Genomic DNA, 16,241 nt, shown 5'->3' on the forward strand with positions numbered 1-16,241 from the left:
TGTTTCACACGGTTTGAGAGTCTTTAAGTGCCTTTTGGCACACTCCAAGCGGGCTGTCTTGTGCCTTTTATTGAGGAGTGGCTTCATAAAGGCCTGAATGGCGGAGTGCTGCAAAGATGGTTTTCCATCTGGAAGGTTCTCCCATCTCCACAGAGGAACTCTAGAGTTCTGTCAGAGTGACCATCGGGTTCTTGGTTACCTCCCTGACAAAGACCCTTCTCCCCCGATTGCTCAGTTTGACCAGGCGGCCAGCTCTTGGAAGAGTCTTGGTGGTTCCAAACTTCTTACATTTAAGAATGATGGATGCCAATGTGTTCTTGGGGACCTTCAATGCTGCAGAAATGTTTTGTTACCCTTCCCCAGATCTGTGCCTCGACACAATCCTGTCTCGGAGCTCTACGGACAATTCCTTTGACCTCATGGCTTGGTTTTTGCTCTGACATTCACTGTCAACTGTGGGACCTTATATAAATCAGTGTGTGCCTTTCCAAATCATGTCCAATCAATTGAATGTACCACAGGAGGACTCCAATCAAGTTGTAGAAACAGCTCAAGGATGATCAATGGAAACAGGATGCACCTGAGCTCAGTTTCGAGTCTCATAGCAAAGGGTCTGAATACTTATGTAAATAATGTATTTCTGTTTTTTGCAAAAATGATTAAAAATCTGTTTTCTCTTTGTCATTATGGGGTATTGTGTGTAGATTGCTGAGGATTTAAAACAACGTAATCCATTTTAGAATAAGGCTGTAATGTAACAAAATGTGGAAAAAGTCAAGGGGCTCTGAATACATTCCGAATTCTGTATGTGTTAATACCTGAGTGTTTCATCAGTCACTTATGTTGTATTGAGCATAGTAAGGGACCTAAAGATAAACAAGTTGTGTTGTTTTGACATTCAAAACGCTCTCCCAGCAGTCTTCATGATAATGTGAGAAAAGCAACACTGAACGTAATGTAGACCTTAATTTAAACGACCATCGCAGGAGCCAATCAGAGAACAACGTAATTGTAGGCCTCTCCAAATCCCGCCTCCCGCAGGTACTTCTCAATGTCCAGTGGCTCAGGCACTTGAAGAACTGTCCTATTGTTGGCACTCTTCTCTCCTGATTGGAGCTTCTGGATCACCTCAGCCAATGCAGGGCGCTCGTGTGGAGCGAACTGGCCGCAGGACTTGATTATGGAATACCTGAAAAAGATACAGTAGCTTTTGTAACCAATGTAACTTGTTTTGTGGTAATCGTTGTGGCCATCTTTACCAATGTCGAAGTGAACTATTACAGCACTGTTATAATCATATGTTTTCTGTCGTATATCAGGTAATTATTCATGTATTATTACTTAATGTGGTCTCTTACAGTGAGTTAGAACAATTAGCTGGTCTCTTCTGAGACTTTCCTCTCTGGAGGTATTGAAGAAGATCACCGGCCATTACATTAGGGAATGGCGGGTCACCTACAAAGTGGAGGAATAAATTATGAATTAGGGTGTGTATACAAGATAAACATTATAATAATGAGATAAATGTTTTTCCGATTAGTGATGGTTATAGCAGTTCAGTAGACCAGTAATGATACATTATTTATTTAGAAAAGCATTTACCTAGTGTCACTATTTCATGGAGCAGAATACCAAAAGACCAGCTGGAAAAAAGGATGGTCGGAGAGTTCATTGTGGAAGTAAAAATATCACATGTATTTTTGATAATTTGTGTAATGGATATGTCCAATCAGATTGGCGACTTACATGTCACTGCTTTGGCTGACAGGTCTCCTTGCCAATACTTCTGGAGCCTGCCACTTCCTCATCTCAATGTTCTGCAGCTCTCCTGGAGTTCCTGCTTGTGTTTTCTTGCAGTATGCTGGACCCAATCCCCACAGTTTAGCCGTTAGGTCTCGACCAACCAGCACGCTCCGAGCTCCAACATTGCCATGGATACAGCTCTGACCGTGCAGGTATTCCTGAATACACAATTAGAGAGGATGTTGTGTTTTAATATGGCTATGTGACATTCAAGCGTATGAAAGCCATTCATACAGACGAATCAAGTAGTTATGGCCAGGAGGTAAAACTCTTGGCCCCTACCAATAGGTTCAAATCAAATGATCATTTACATCAGCGGTTGTCACAGTGCTTATACAGTTCTGAATAAGAATGATGTAATCATCAGATTGACATTTTATAACATACGCACTCAACTTGAACTATCATTTTTAATTGTAGACAAAATGACAGAGATGGATGGATCACTTGATGTGTGGGAAGGAGAGCGAGAGGGAGAGAGACCAACCAGAGCAGAAGCCACTTGTCCTCCCATGGTGAAGATGCGCTGCTCTGTGATATCGCATGGGGACTCCACACCTGTGTCCTGCCAAGAAAGAGCACTGTGAGTTTCCACTCACACTATCACTAATGATCATGTCCATATTCACTGTAGTCTACATGAGTGACAGAGTGTTTGCTCAGCCTCTTGAGACCCACATACAACTAGAATTTTCAGGCAAACTGACGACAATTTACGTAAAAGTTGTGCGGGCAGATCTCTAGTTTGGGCCGTTTCCTAACATATCAGGGTAGTGTTCAGTATACCCCAGTCCGTAGCAAAACATTTTGGTGAAACAATAACTTGTCATTGGACAAGTTCATGTAGGCTACCTCTCCATTTCACTCTGTTTAAAACAGTGTTCTCCCTACTGAACACCCCCAGCTATTTGGTAACTTACAGTAGGAGTACCCACAGAGTTGGATAGAGGACTCATCATGGATTCAAGCCATTTTAGCATGGACATTGCTATTGAGGGCTTCTACCGTGCTTCGCCCATTTTAAAGTAGTCAATTGGGTGGTGATTCCTATGGGTTGTGGCCTCAATGATGCTGCCCATGATGTCACAGACGCTATAATGGCACAGATATAACGATGAGTCCTCTATCTAACTCTATGGGAGTACCATACCTGTCGACACCTCCATAGGAACCCCAGCAGGTCCCTGTGCACCAGTTCCTCCATCACGGTTATGAGGGGGGTACGTAGGGAGACCACGCCCATCAGACCAGGCAGAAAGGGGTGGGGCCCCAGCTCAGACAGGAAGGAGGCAAAGCCCAGGAAGGACTGGCGCTCACTGTCATCGGCTGTTTCTGGGGTGAGAAAAGGTACGTGTTGAGATTGACTACGTTGCAGTCAGACTGCGTAGAATCACTGATCTACAAATCACCTTACATTCAAATAACTACTCATTATACTATCAAGATTAGAGATTCTACACCTTGCCTTGCTTAAACTGATCTTAAACTGTTGTATGTTTTTCTCCTTTATCTGGCAGTAGGGTACTCATGGGAAAGTTAGTCAATTTTGCTATGGGTTGGACTAGGTCTTTTGATTTGAATATCGAGTTAAGATCACAAGATTTCATAGTAACACAAAGACAAGATAACATCCCCAAGATTTCAGGTTTTATACTCGTATAAGCCTCAAGGTCTGACAATACACTGAGTGTCAGTCTCTGGATGGGAGCGTCGATTTTATAATTCCAATGAATATCAAAGCATGTTACCTTTAAGTGTCCGTAGAACCACGTCTCTGTTGTCCATCCTTGCCCTGTAGAGGGTGACAGAGTCGTCCGGTTTGACAGAGAAGGAGAGTGGCAGCGGAGTGACCAGGTTGAAAGAGCCATGCAGTCTCTCTTTGGGCATCTCCGGTACGGCAGACAACGTGGCTGGGGTGTCACGCCGGGTCGGAGTGCTCATAGGTAACTCCTCATGCTCCAGAGGGTTCAGCTCAGGAGGAGCTGCAGGTAAAGAGATGGGTATTGCACATATATCAAATTATATATATGCAGTGGTGTAAAATACTTAAGTAAAAATACTTTAAAGTACTACTTAAGTCGTTTTTTGGGGTATCTGTACATTACAACAACAAAAAAAATCAACTTTTCTTTTACTTCACTACATTCCTAAAGAAAATAAGGTACTTTTTACTCCATACATTTTCCCTGACACCCAAAAGTAACAGGAAAATGGTCCAATCCACACACTCAAGAGAACATCCCTGGTCATCCCTACTGCCTCTGATCTGGTGGACTCACTAAACACACATGCTTCATTTGTAAATGATGTCTAAGTGTTGGAGTGTACCCCTGGCTATCCGTAAATTAAAAAAATAATAAAAAATGGTGCCGTCTGGTTTGCTTAATATATGGATTTTTTTTTATTATTTATACTTTTACTTTTGATACCTAAGTATATTTCAGCAATTAAATGTACTTTCAATACTTAAGTACAGTATATTGAAAACCAAAGACTTTCAGACTTTTACTCAAGTAGTATTTTACTGGGTGACTTTCACTTTTACTTGAGCCATTTTCTATTAAGGTATCTTTACTTTTACTCAAGTATGACAATTGGATACTTTTTCCACCACTGCATAGAAGAGACCTAGAGATGCAACTCATGCATTACAAAACAAACATCAGTTTCTGCCAATGCAGGCTTTTTAAAGTAGATAAATACACCATATTCCAGTAGATTAATATATGCCAGGAGTTTGTCTAGTTTTGGCAAACATTTACATAAAAATTTTGAAATAAACCATATGGCAATCATTGTGCTTAAGCAATTGACTAAGTATGTGTTTTACACAGTTTGTAAATACTTACTACTCTACTGTAGTTCTAGTACAGAGTTGTTTCGGATATCTCTGACCTTGGTGCAACGTAACCCACTGGGCACAAACGTGTGCTTCAGTGTTTCAATGTAAGTTGTCAAAGTACTGTGATGTGGAATCTAACTTGAAAATGAACTGGATTTGAAAAAAGTAACTGTTGTTTTGAGGAAAGAAATTTCAACCACAGGATTATGTCGTCATTGTAACCAATTTTCAACATAGACACACCTAAAATATGTTGAATTTGTACCTTTGAAACAATGTCAGAACTTCAACGTTATATCCACTATCAGAATTTAAAAAACAATAGACTGGGCGGCACGTCCTACTGGAGAGTTGATTTACAACTATTCATTTGGTCTCCCATCCAGGGTTTTAACCAAGCCCAGCTTTTATATTTGTCACAGCCTACTATCAATGTGCTATTGTGAGAATGATTATTGAGAGGCCTCTTAGTAACAAAATAGATTCACTGTTGCTATTGAAGTCATTCCAAAAGGGTAGTTTTAACAGAGCAAATGAAATGTCATCAACAGCTATTGTTTCAATTCAACCCAGGGTTCAACAAAACATAGACAATACATATAGGCCTATGGTTTCAAGCTTTGGTTGAATTCAAATATAATCTTTAAGTTAATCATTAATATGTTGGATTCACGTCTCTATCTCAACCTAAAAATCAAAGTAAAAAAATAGTACATTTAAAGTTTGATTAGATTTAGTCATATTATTTCACTTTGGTTGAGATGGAAACCCAACATATCAATTATTAATTTGTAGACAAACTGGATATTGAATTGTGTTTGGTTGTCATCGCAACCAAATATCAATATTTGAAGGAGATCTTCTGCTTGAATAGTTCCATCTGTTCCACTGACTTAATCAGCCTTTAATCACAGTTTGTCTACAAATGACTAATTGATATGTTGGATTCATGTCTCCATCTCAACCAAAAATACAAGTTAAAGAATAGAATAGAATAGGAAATGAAATCAAATTAAACTTTAAATACACTTTAAATAAAGTTTGATGTGATTTAGTTATATTCTTCAACTTTGATTCTTGGTTGAGATGGAGACGTTAATGCAATATATCAATTATTCATTTGTAGAAAAGCTGGAGTTAAAGTCAGACTAAGTCAGTGGCACAAAAGATACAAATGTCGATATTTGGTTGTGTGGACAACCAAACTTTTACAATACAGTAAATAGCCAATTAACTTGTCGACAAAGTTAACAAATGACATGTTAGATTTAGGTCTTCAACTAAACCAAAAAAGTTAAAGAATAGGATTAAGCCAGTGGCTCAGATGAACCTATCCAAGCATTAGATCTCCTTTAAATGTCGATATTTGGCTGCACTGTCAACCAAACACAAGTCAATATTACTTTTGTAAAACACTAAATAGTAAACACTAAAACGCTAAACTTCCCCTTTCCAACTCGTCCTCTCTGTCACAACTGACAACACAACTTGTAAAGATGTGTTAAGCTGGAGCATTGATACATTGCCATTTGTCTAGAGAGACTTGTGCATACTGGGAAGAATTTTCTTTTTTTCTTAAAAAAAAAAAATCTTTATTTTAACAGGGAAAACAGACTGAGACCTGGATCTCTTTTACGGCTGTGCCCTGTGTAAACATGTTGACATGTACAGTTTTAGGCATACAGACAAGAACATTTCAAACATACAAAACAAAGACACAATTCAACAGAAACAATCACAGACAACATCATATTGATCCTCCATAACATTTTTAAAATGGGCAAGGGACACCAGAGTGTCTAACTTAAGTTGGATCTGCAGTTTGTTCCATAAATAAGGCGCAAAGGAACTAAAGGCAGTCCTACCCAACTCTGTGGAGACCGCAGGAGACTGTAATGTAATCCACATCTGTGATCTGGTTTTAAAATGTGTATATCTAGTGGAAATTAATGATGATATATATGGAGGTAGTTTTAAAAGAAGCGCTTTATAAATAAACAAGAGAGCATGTTGCTCTCGCCTCACAGATAGAGAGGCCCAACCCACATGTTGATATAGGATACAGTGATGAGTTTTGTAACTATCACCCGTGATAAACCTGAGTGCACAATGGTAAATAGCATCCAGTGGTTTTAATGTGTTTGCCGATGCATGCATATAGATAATATCACCATAATCTAAAACGGACATAAAAGTAGCCTGCACAATTTGTTTTCTATTTACAAAGGACAGACAAGCCCTGTTTCTGTAAAGGAACCCTATCTTGAATTTGAGCTTTTTTCCCAATTCAGTAACATGTTTTTTAAAAGAAAGCTTATCATCTAACCATACCCCTAAGTATTTATATGCAGAGACCTGTTTGATTTGAGTACCATCCAAGCTAGTGATTACAAAAGTGTTTCTAACTGAGAGTTTAGACCTAGAAAAAAACATGACATTTGTTTTCTTAGCGTTTAAAACAAGTTTAAGCTGTAAAAGAGACCCCTGTAGTATCCTAAAATCAGACTCCAACTGCATTAAAGCTTGGTCCGCTGTTGGAGCAATAGAGTACATCACTGTGTCATCTGCATATAAATGGAATTTACAATATTTGACATCATCACCAATGTTGTTTATATAAAGTGAGGACAATAGTGGGCCAATTATTGAACCCTGAGGCACCCCTTTAAGTAACTGTAAGGAGTCAGACTTGACCCCGTCGACCATGACGGCCTGAGTTCTATCTTTAAGATAGTCATAAAACCATCGGCAGGCATCAGTGCCCACTCCTATAGATGACAGCTTACTCAAAAGGATAGCATGGTCTACAGTGTCAAAAGCTTTTGACAAATCTACAAACAACGCAGCACAGTGCTTTCTATCATCTAAGGCATTTGCAATATCATTTACAACAAGCATAGTGGCCGATGTGGTACTGTGTTTAGATCTAAAACCAGATTGATTGGTGCTAAGAATACCCTTAGCAGAAAGAAAAGACTGTAACTGTTTGTTGACTATAGATTGTAGGATTTTTGCCAGACAAGGGAGCCTAGAGATGGGTCGATAGTTATCCAAATCACTACCGTCACCTCCCTTATGTAATGGCAGAACAAAAGCTGCTTTCCACACCTTAGGGATAATTCCTGTGCTTAATGTTAGATTAAAAATGTGTGTCACTGAACCAGCAATGATAGGTGCAGCACACTTAAGTAAGAACGGGTCTAAATTGTCAGCGCCTAAGGATTTCTTAGTATCAATGGCACACAGGGCAGCTAGAACCTCTGCTTCGGTTATTTTCTGGAAACTAAAAACAGGGTACTTGTGCTGGCTCATCAGTCAAGCTCATTGGCATTACATCGATGTGCACACCAACTTACCCTCAATGCCCTGTAGGTTCCATCTGGCACTTTTCCTCTGTGTGTGTCTGCTCGACCTGCTGGTGCTGTGTGGTCGGGCTAGGGTTACTGTGGGTCGTCTGCGGTTTTCCTTTCCAGGGCAGTACCTCAGCAGGAGAACGATTAGCAGAGAGACCAAGAAGCTTGCAAGGAGCAGGACGGGCACGATGATCACTTCCTGTTCATACACTGTGATCTCTGAGAGAGAGGGAGAGAGAGAGAGAGACTAAACTCTGGTGCCCAAACACTAGGTATGCCCTGGAGCTGTTGTCAGAGGACAGACTTGGGTCCCCCAGCCACATTATAATTCACACGGGCAAAAACAACCTGATGAGCCAGGTAGACATTAGGTAGCAGAGCAACAGGCCCAAACCCCACCTAATGTCTACCTGGCCCACCACTCCACCCTGGACTTGAACAGCCTTTTACAACCAGGTCCACCTCTACAAGGCAGCAATCCCAACTTTTGCCAGGACACTGAAGGACATCACCCTCAACCGCAAGCCCCAGCACCTCACACAGGAGCAACAGAACAACGGACACCCAACCCAGACCAGCGAGACACCCTCCCAGACCTGCAAGACCCCCTCCCGAAGGACTTGCACAGAGAGAACCCACGCCAAGAGGACCTACACCCAGACCACATCCTCACCAGCCACACCTCAACCAGCTGAGACCACCCCAAACAAACTCTGGCCACATCCTATATAGCCCCCCCCATATCTGACATATGCCTTTTCTGCCCCCCCCCCTTGCTCTGCCCACACTGACTGTAATGGTCTGGTCCTAAACCACACGAAAACAACACTACACACTATGGAACGCAAAGCTTTTACCATCTCATCCTGAAATATACGTCTGATGTCATCTGCCTTTGGCCTAAAGAGCAGGAACCCAGACTTCATCAAAGAAATTGGAAATACAGACATTGTCATCCTACAAGAAACATGGTATAAAGGAGATGGACCCACTGGTTGCCCTCTAGGGAGAGCTGGTAGTCCCATCCACCAAACTACCAGGTGTGAAACAGGGTAGAGATTCAGGGGGTATGCTAATTTGGTATAGAGCAGACCTAACTTACTCTATTAAATTAGAGTGGGTTAGGTCTGGCTAGAAATTCATAAGGAAATTATCTCAACAGAGAAAAATGTCCTCATGTGTACTACCTATATACTCCCAATAGAAAACTCATACTTTAACAGCTTCTCCGTCCTTGAGGGGGACTAGTCTGTGGTGACCTAAATGCCAGAAATGGACAAGAACCTGACACTCTCAGCACACAGGGGGACAAACACCTACCAGGAGGTGACAGTATTCCCTTCCAAATATGCTCCCCTAGACACAACTATGACAAAACATATGGGTCACTCCTGCAGCCCTGTAGCACACTGGGTTTGTACATAGTCAATGGTAGGCTTCGAGGAGACTCCTATCGTAGGTACACCTACAGCTCATCCCTTGGCAGTAGTACCTTAGATTACTTTATCACTGACCTCAACCCAGAGTCTCTCAGAATGTTCACAGTCAGCCCACTTACACCGCTATCAGATCACAGTAAAGTCACAGTCTACCTGAACGGAGCAATACTCAATCATGAGGCATCAAAGCCAAAGGAACTGCACAATATTAAGAAATGCTATAGATGGAAGGAAAGTAGTGCAGAAACCTACCAAAAAACAATTAGGCAACAACACATTCAATCCCTTTTAGACAACTTCCTGGACAAAACATTTCACTGTAATAGTGAAGGTGTAAACTTGGCAGTAGCAGACTTGTACATTTCCTCAGTGAAAACAATGTACTGAGCAAATGTCAAATTGGCTTTTTACCAAATTACTGTACAACAGACCACATATTCACCCTGCACACCCTAATTGACAAACACATAAACCAAAACAAAGTCAAAATCTTCTCATGCTTTGTTGACTTCAAAAAAAGCTTTTGACTCAATTTGGCATGAGGGTCTGCTATACAAATTGATGGAAAGTGGTGCTGGGGGAAAACATACAACATTATAAAATCCATGTACACAAAACAACAAGTGTGCGGTTAAAATTGGCAAAGAAAACACATTTATTTCCACAGGGCTGGGGGGTGAGACAGGGATGCAACTTAAGCCCCACCCTCTTCAACATATATATCAACAAACTGGCGAGGGCACTAAAATAGTCTGCAGCACCTGGCCTCACCCTACTAAAATCAGAGGTCAAATGTCTACTGTTTGCTGATAATCGGTCCCCAACCAAGGGCAGCCTACAGCAGCACCTAGTTCTTCTGCACAGATTATGTCAGACCTGGACCCTGACAGTAAATCTCAGTTAGACAAAAATAATGTTGTTCCAAAAAAGGTCCAGTTGCCAGGACCACAAATACAAATTCCATCTAAACACCGTTGCCCTAGAGCACACAAAACACGCCACAGGTAACTTCCACAAAGCTGTGAACGGTCTGAGAGACAAGGCAAGAAGGGCCTTCTATGCCATCAAAAGGAACATAACATTTGACATACCAATGAGGATCTGGCTAAAAAATACTTGAATCAGTTATAGAAGCCGATGCTCTTTACGGTTGTGAGGTCTGAGGTCCGCTCACCAACCAAGAATTCACAAAATGGGACAAACACCAAATTGAAACTCTGCATGCAGAATTCTGCAAAAAATATCCTCTGTGTAAAACACCAAATAATGCATGCACAGCAGAATTAGGTTGATGCCAGCTAATTATCAAAATCCAGAAAAGAGGCTTTAAATTCTACAACCACCTAAAGGCAGTGATTCCCAAAACGTCCATAATAAAGCCATCACCTGCAGAGAGAAGAGAACCCTAATCAAGCTGGTCCTGGGGCTCTGTTCACAAACACAAACAGACCCCACAGAGCCCCAGGACAGCAACACAATTAGACCCAACCAAATCATGAGAAAAGAAAATGATAATTATTCATGTTTACAGTACATTTTTTATTGTTTATTATCTATTTCACTTGCTTTGGCAATGTAAACATATTTTTTCCCGTGCCAATAAAGCCCTTAAATTGGAGAGAGAGAGAGAGAGAGAGAGAGAGAGAGAGAGAGAGAGAGAGAGAGTAAACTCTGGTGCATCTTTCTCTTAATCTCTAACCTGCTACAGCTGACCCTGTGCTGCAAAAAGACAACGTTTCTGAATCACACTGGGCAACAATAAAGGGAAAAAGAACCAAAGAAGTATAGAATGGAAATGGTTAATCTACACAAACAGTGTAGATGAAGGTGAGGAGACAGGTTAAAGAAGGATTTTTAAGCCTTGAGACAATTGAGACATGGATTGTGTATGTATACCATTCAGAGGGTAAATAGGCAAGACAAAGTGCCTTTGAACGGGGTATGGTAGTAAGTGCCAGGCGCACCATTTTGAGTGTGTCAAGAACTGCAACGCTGCTGGGTTTTTCATGATCAACAGTTTCCCATGTGTATCAAGAATGGTTCACCACCCAACTGTGGGAAGCATTGGGGCCAGCATCCCTGTGGAACACTTTCGACACTTTGTGGAGTCCATTCCCCGGCTGTTCTGAGGGCAAAAGGTAGTGTAACTCAATATTAGGAAGGTGTTCCTAATGTTTTGTGCACTCAGTGTGGTACATGACACTTAAAAGAAAACAGGTGTGGTCTAGGATTTGTTTTGAGTAGGAAGTAGGATAAACATGAAGTAGCAAGAACAGTACATGCCAATAGGAATGTATTTCAGACTGTTTGTCAGGGATGATTTAGTGCTCGTCATTCCTATCATATTTCATAAGTTACTTATTTACACTCCTTTCATTTAAAGGTCCAATGCAGCCATTTTTATCTCAATTTCAAATCATTTCTGGGTAACAATTAAGTACCATACTGTGATTGTTGTCAATTAAAATGTTTAAAAAAAATATAAGCTTCTTAGCAAAGAGACATTTCTCAAGCAAGAATTTTGCTAGGACTGCCTGGGAGTGGTCTGAGTGTGGAGGGAAAACATTGAAAACTAGCAATTGTTGGCAGAGAAATGTGCAACTCTCTTTCTTATTGGTTTATTAACTAATTTACCGCATGGTGATGTCACCAGGCAGGCCAAAATACCATCCCCAAAAAACTGGCAGAAATTTCAGGCGATCTTTTCAAACAGCTCTTACACTAAAAGGGTATTATCATCATTTTATTACAACCTCATAGTGTGGAAATATATTCAAATATATTCAAAACACAGGAAAATCACATGACTGCACTGGGCCTTTAAGTGCTCCTTAAATAGCATACTGAAAAAGGTGTGGGTGGTGGTGCAGTATGTTTGCACCACACCTTGATTGTTTGGCTAAGTCAAGCTACTCTGTGCCATACAACGTCACTAGAATGTTTAAAGCCAATTGATAAGAATTTAACAATCTGGTTTTGATTCATTTTCAGGTGATCCATGATGCATCATCAATCAGCTGTTCTTGTTCCTTAGAAGCTTCTGGGAGTCTGAACTCTCTTTTTCCTAGCCTGCGCTGCTCTGCGGCTGACATTGCTCCTGACAATGCTCCTGACAATGAAGCTGACAATGTGGCTGACCCTGTGCTGCTCCCAGCCTGTCTTATGTGCATGGTGGATCTGAGTACTGTGACAGCAAACACAACACATTTCTCTTATCTTTGTATAATGGATCAGAAAAGATTGTATTGTATAGTATTGTATTAGGGCACACAGCGGAAACAAAGTCTAGGTATTTTTTCCCCCTGCGTTTGGTGCCTACTAAAACCAGCCCCTCCTAACTATATTTCACATGTATCTATATTTATTTCACAGTTCCGCTACTTTCTATTCTATGTATCCAAGGTGTTTTCTAGCTGTTTGAAGTGGCTTTATTGTGTTGGTTGCAACACCTTTGTTACAGCTCTGTTTGGTGAAGGCTGGGTAAGGGAACAACCGTCTCCACCCGGAGAGATAGCCATATTTATCAAATGTATTTACTGTGATGATGATCATGTGTAAGCACAAATACAATCTCAGTAATTGGACAACCAGTTTGTGGCAGAATGTTACGTCGCACTTTTTACACCGATGGGAATAATAGCAAAAACTCACCTCACAAGAAATCTATCAATGGACAGCTAACTATCACATGGTTAAACACTTCCTTATCATTTCCATAATATTGTCTATCGAATCTAAAGAGTCCAAATGTATGGAGTGTTTTCAATCAATGCCTTTGGCTCGGAGTCCCAACAGCTTGTGCACATGCAGTAAGTTGTTGGAGGTGGAAAGACAAGGCGACCCGGGAGAAAAACAAGAGAGGAGTGGAGCGAGGAGGAGAGGAGCGCTCACCGCAGATGGTGTTCCCCGGTTGACACTGGTTATCGGCGTCAGAGTAGGATGACATCCTGAGGAGGAACACACACGGATATATCATCATTAGATTACCGTCGGTCAGCAGCCTCATAAAGCCTTTCGGCTGCGATGACCCAGCATGGAGTGTCCAACACCTTCCGCTGTCACACAAGACACATATAAGGACGTCTGGAGTCCGTTAGCTCCATCTAGGCTGATCAATGGCTGCTTCAGAGAACGGAAAAAGACTGTACAGTTTGTATACTTTACAATCAATTTCCGTATTCACTCCATGTTGCATGTCTTGCACTCCCCCCCCACAATTAATAACATGACAATGTGAGTATTTTTAACATGGTTTTGTTACGCTGTGTACGTATGTTTTTGACTGCTAGTATCATCATATCATCTCAATTGTTGAATGCAGAACTGAGATGAACCCTAGATAAGTAACTATGGTATCTGGGTAGATCTGATAGTGTCTGAATGGTGAGGCAATTTAAGGTGCAGTCGCATGACTATGACTATAGTACACTCACACACACAATGACTGCATAAGAAGGCAATATTGATAGCTCAGCAAGGGGCGTCCAGTATGACACCAACTTGGCAAGGTTAGAGCGTTAACCCACGCTTGGTATTTGGGATGTGTGTCCTAAAGACGTTAAAACCCTGGATGGGTTGGGCGTGCCGGAGCGTTGGTAGCGCAGCATTGTTTGCACAATAGGCCTGGCCCGTCTGGGCACAGTACAATATGTCACACTCAACTTCACAATTTATAGGCCTCATTATCAAACAGTCTGACTTTTATTGTCTCGGATGACACCGCTGTTTGAAGTTATTTTGATATGATTTGGGCATGACGTTTGAAAAATGCTAAGACAGACTGGCTGGCTTACTGGCTGACTAGTATTCAGTGAAAGTGGACAGGATATCATTATTGAAATGAAGTTGGCAGGGTCAGGGCAGGTCAATGTGAGAAGTAATTACTAGGGGCTAGACAGTAGGAAGAGACTTGTGTTGTGTCTGAAATTGCACCCTATTCCTTATGTAGTAGACAACTTTTGACCAGGGCCCTATGGTTCCCACCACATAGTGGACAGGCTGACATTTCAGACTCAGCCCCTGTTTTCATTTGATCACCACAGAGATAAAACAACAACTGGTTGTATGGAACAATTGGACACCCATTCATAGGTCTCTGGACATTTGTTTTTCAAATGGAACTACAATTTGAATCAACTTGAGAGGACAGAGAGTGGGCCATGGTAAATGTTCAAAATGGCAAAAGGGATCAAATACTCTGTCACCTTGAGAACCAGTTCAGTTACGCAGGTTGTGTTGTTTATATATTAATATTTAGGATTTTAATACTATAATAACATCCTTAGAAACAGATTGTCACCCATGCTATGTCCATCTTACCTTACTTTAATACATTTAAGTCATTTAGCAGACGCTCTTATCCAGAGCGACTTACAGGAGCAATTAGGTTTAAGTGCCTTGCTCAAGGGCACATCAGCAGGTTTTTCACCTAGTCAGCTCAGGTATTCAAACCAGCAACTTTTCAGTTACTGGCCCAACGCTCTTAACTGCTAGGCTACCTGCATGTCTAAATAAACACAACCAAAATAAATCACAACCTGTCTAAATAAAGGATCAATCAAACTCAACACTTTGAAAGTCACCTGTTCCCCTCTCATCCACAGTATCCTATTTCATAATCAATCGTGAAACTCGATCGTGAAACTTTGGGTGTGTTTTGTCACCTACTTCCGTCACTGTTCTCAGGTAACAATAATGAGTCACGGTCAGAGCACACTCCTCCACTCAGTGTTGTTTGGAAGCACATTCTGACAGCATTTCTGCGTTTTCCCTCCCTCACCTCTTTCCAAGTATGTTTGTGTCACTCAACCAGTCTGGCTGCATTGCTCTTTGACATGCATTTCTCACACACAACCCGACACACACATAAACACCCCGCACATGATACCAAACATAGCACTTTTAGGATATTTCACCTTGTATTTTAACCAACAATGTATTCTACCCTTTATTTGAACCAAAACTGTACATTTATTCACTTATTTTATTGTGTCAACTTACGTGGCATGCTCCCTGTGTAAGGCTGAGTCTCAATGATGGTGTAATGGTATTATGTCCTCAGCATCCAAAGCTTCTGTAGTGCCCCTCCTCACGAGAAGCACTAGTAGAATCACACTTTTGATATTAACGATCGTCTATCACCCTCCATTGTATTGTAACCCCAGCATGTAACAATTGGCATCTCCCACTTTCCCAACTTCTCTATCTGTCAGTCTCCCTCTTCTGTTGCGTCTCTTTCCTTGTGTCTGCTTTGTAACTCTCCCAGGTTAGCCCTGCCCTCTCCTGCACCTTTTCCTCCTCACCCTTATCACCTGCACAGGGTGAGTTCTGTTTTGGGCTTGTAGTGTGTCCCTTAGTGTGTAAAGTGCTACAGCGTGTGGGTTTGCGATGCCCTCACAACTATTTCAAACTATTTTTGTCTCCTCCTTATCACCTGTCTCCATCAAAGGTCAAAGGTGTGGTCGATTCACACTGCCTCAACGTGGCTAGTCTTGAATGCCAACACCTCCCATCTCCATTACTTTTCCCAAAGTGAAACTGGTCTTTCCACTCCTATCAACAATCACAGGCCCTGAGGGAATTGGGGAAGTGCTGTAACTGAGGTAGTATCAGTCTTTTGGTGCACTGTCACTGTGGCTCATGAATGAGGGGCAATGGAATTATTCCCCGCCTTGCAGTTGTTTGGTACTGTATACAGCAGTAGAGGCTGCTGAGAGAGGACGGCTCATAGTAATGTCTGGAATGGAGTCAATGGAATGGTATCAAATATGGTTTCCATGTGGTTGCTACCATTCCATTGACGCC

The 16,241-nt window shown here is 41.4% G+C and overlaps 1 protein-coding gene across 1 annotated transcript; it reads right to left on the bottom strand.

The window, feature by feature from the left end:
• Positions 1–607: 607 nt before the first annotated feature.
• Positions 608–16,004, bottom strand: LOC106569995 (tyrosine-protein kinase STYK1). Its single transcript, XM_014141825.2, has 10 exons — positions 15,438–16,004; positions 13,329–13,384; positions 8,002–8,217; positions 3,552–3,785; positions 2,954–3,135; positions 2,291–2,368; positions 1,747–1,961; positions 1,603–1,643; positions 1,359–1,455; positions 608–1,189 (listed from the first exon to the last, which is right to left on the bottom strand). Exons 2-10 carry the CDS (start codon positions 13,381–13,383, stop codon positions 994–996), a joined length of 1,314 nt encoding a protein of 437 aa, XP_013997300.1. The 5' UTR covers position 13,384; positions 15,438–16,004; the 3' UTR covers positions 608–993.
• Positions 16,005–16,241: the final 237 nt, after the last annotated feature.

Source organism: Salmo salar, chromosome ssa14, assembly GCF_905237065.1.
Source record: "Salmo salar chromosome ssa14, Ssal_v3.1, whole genome shotgun sequence".
Taxonomy (NCBI): Eukaryota; Metazoa; Chordata; class Actinopteri; order Salmoniformes; family Salmonidae; genus Salmo; species Salmo salar.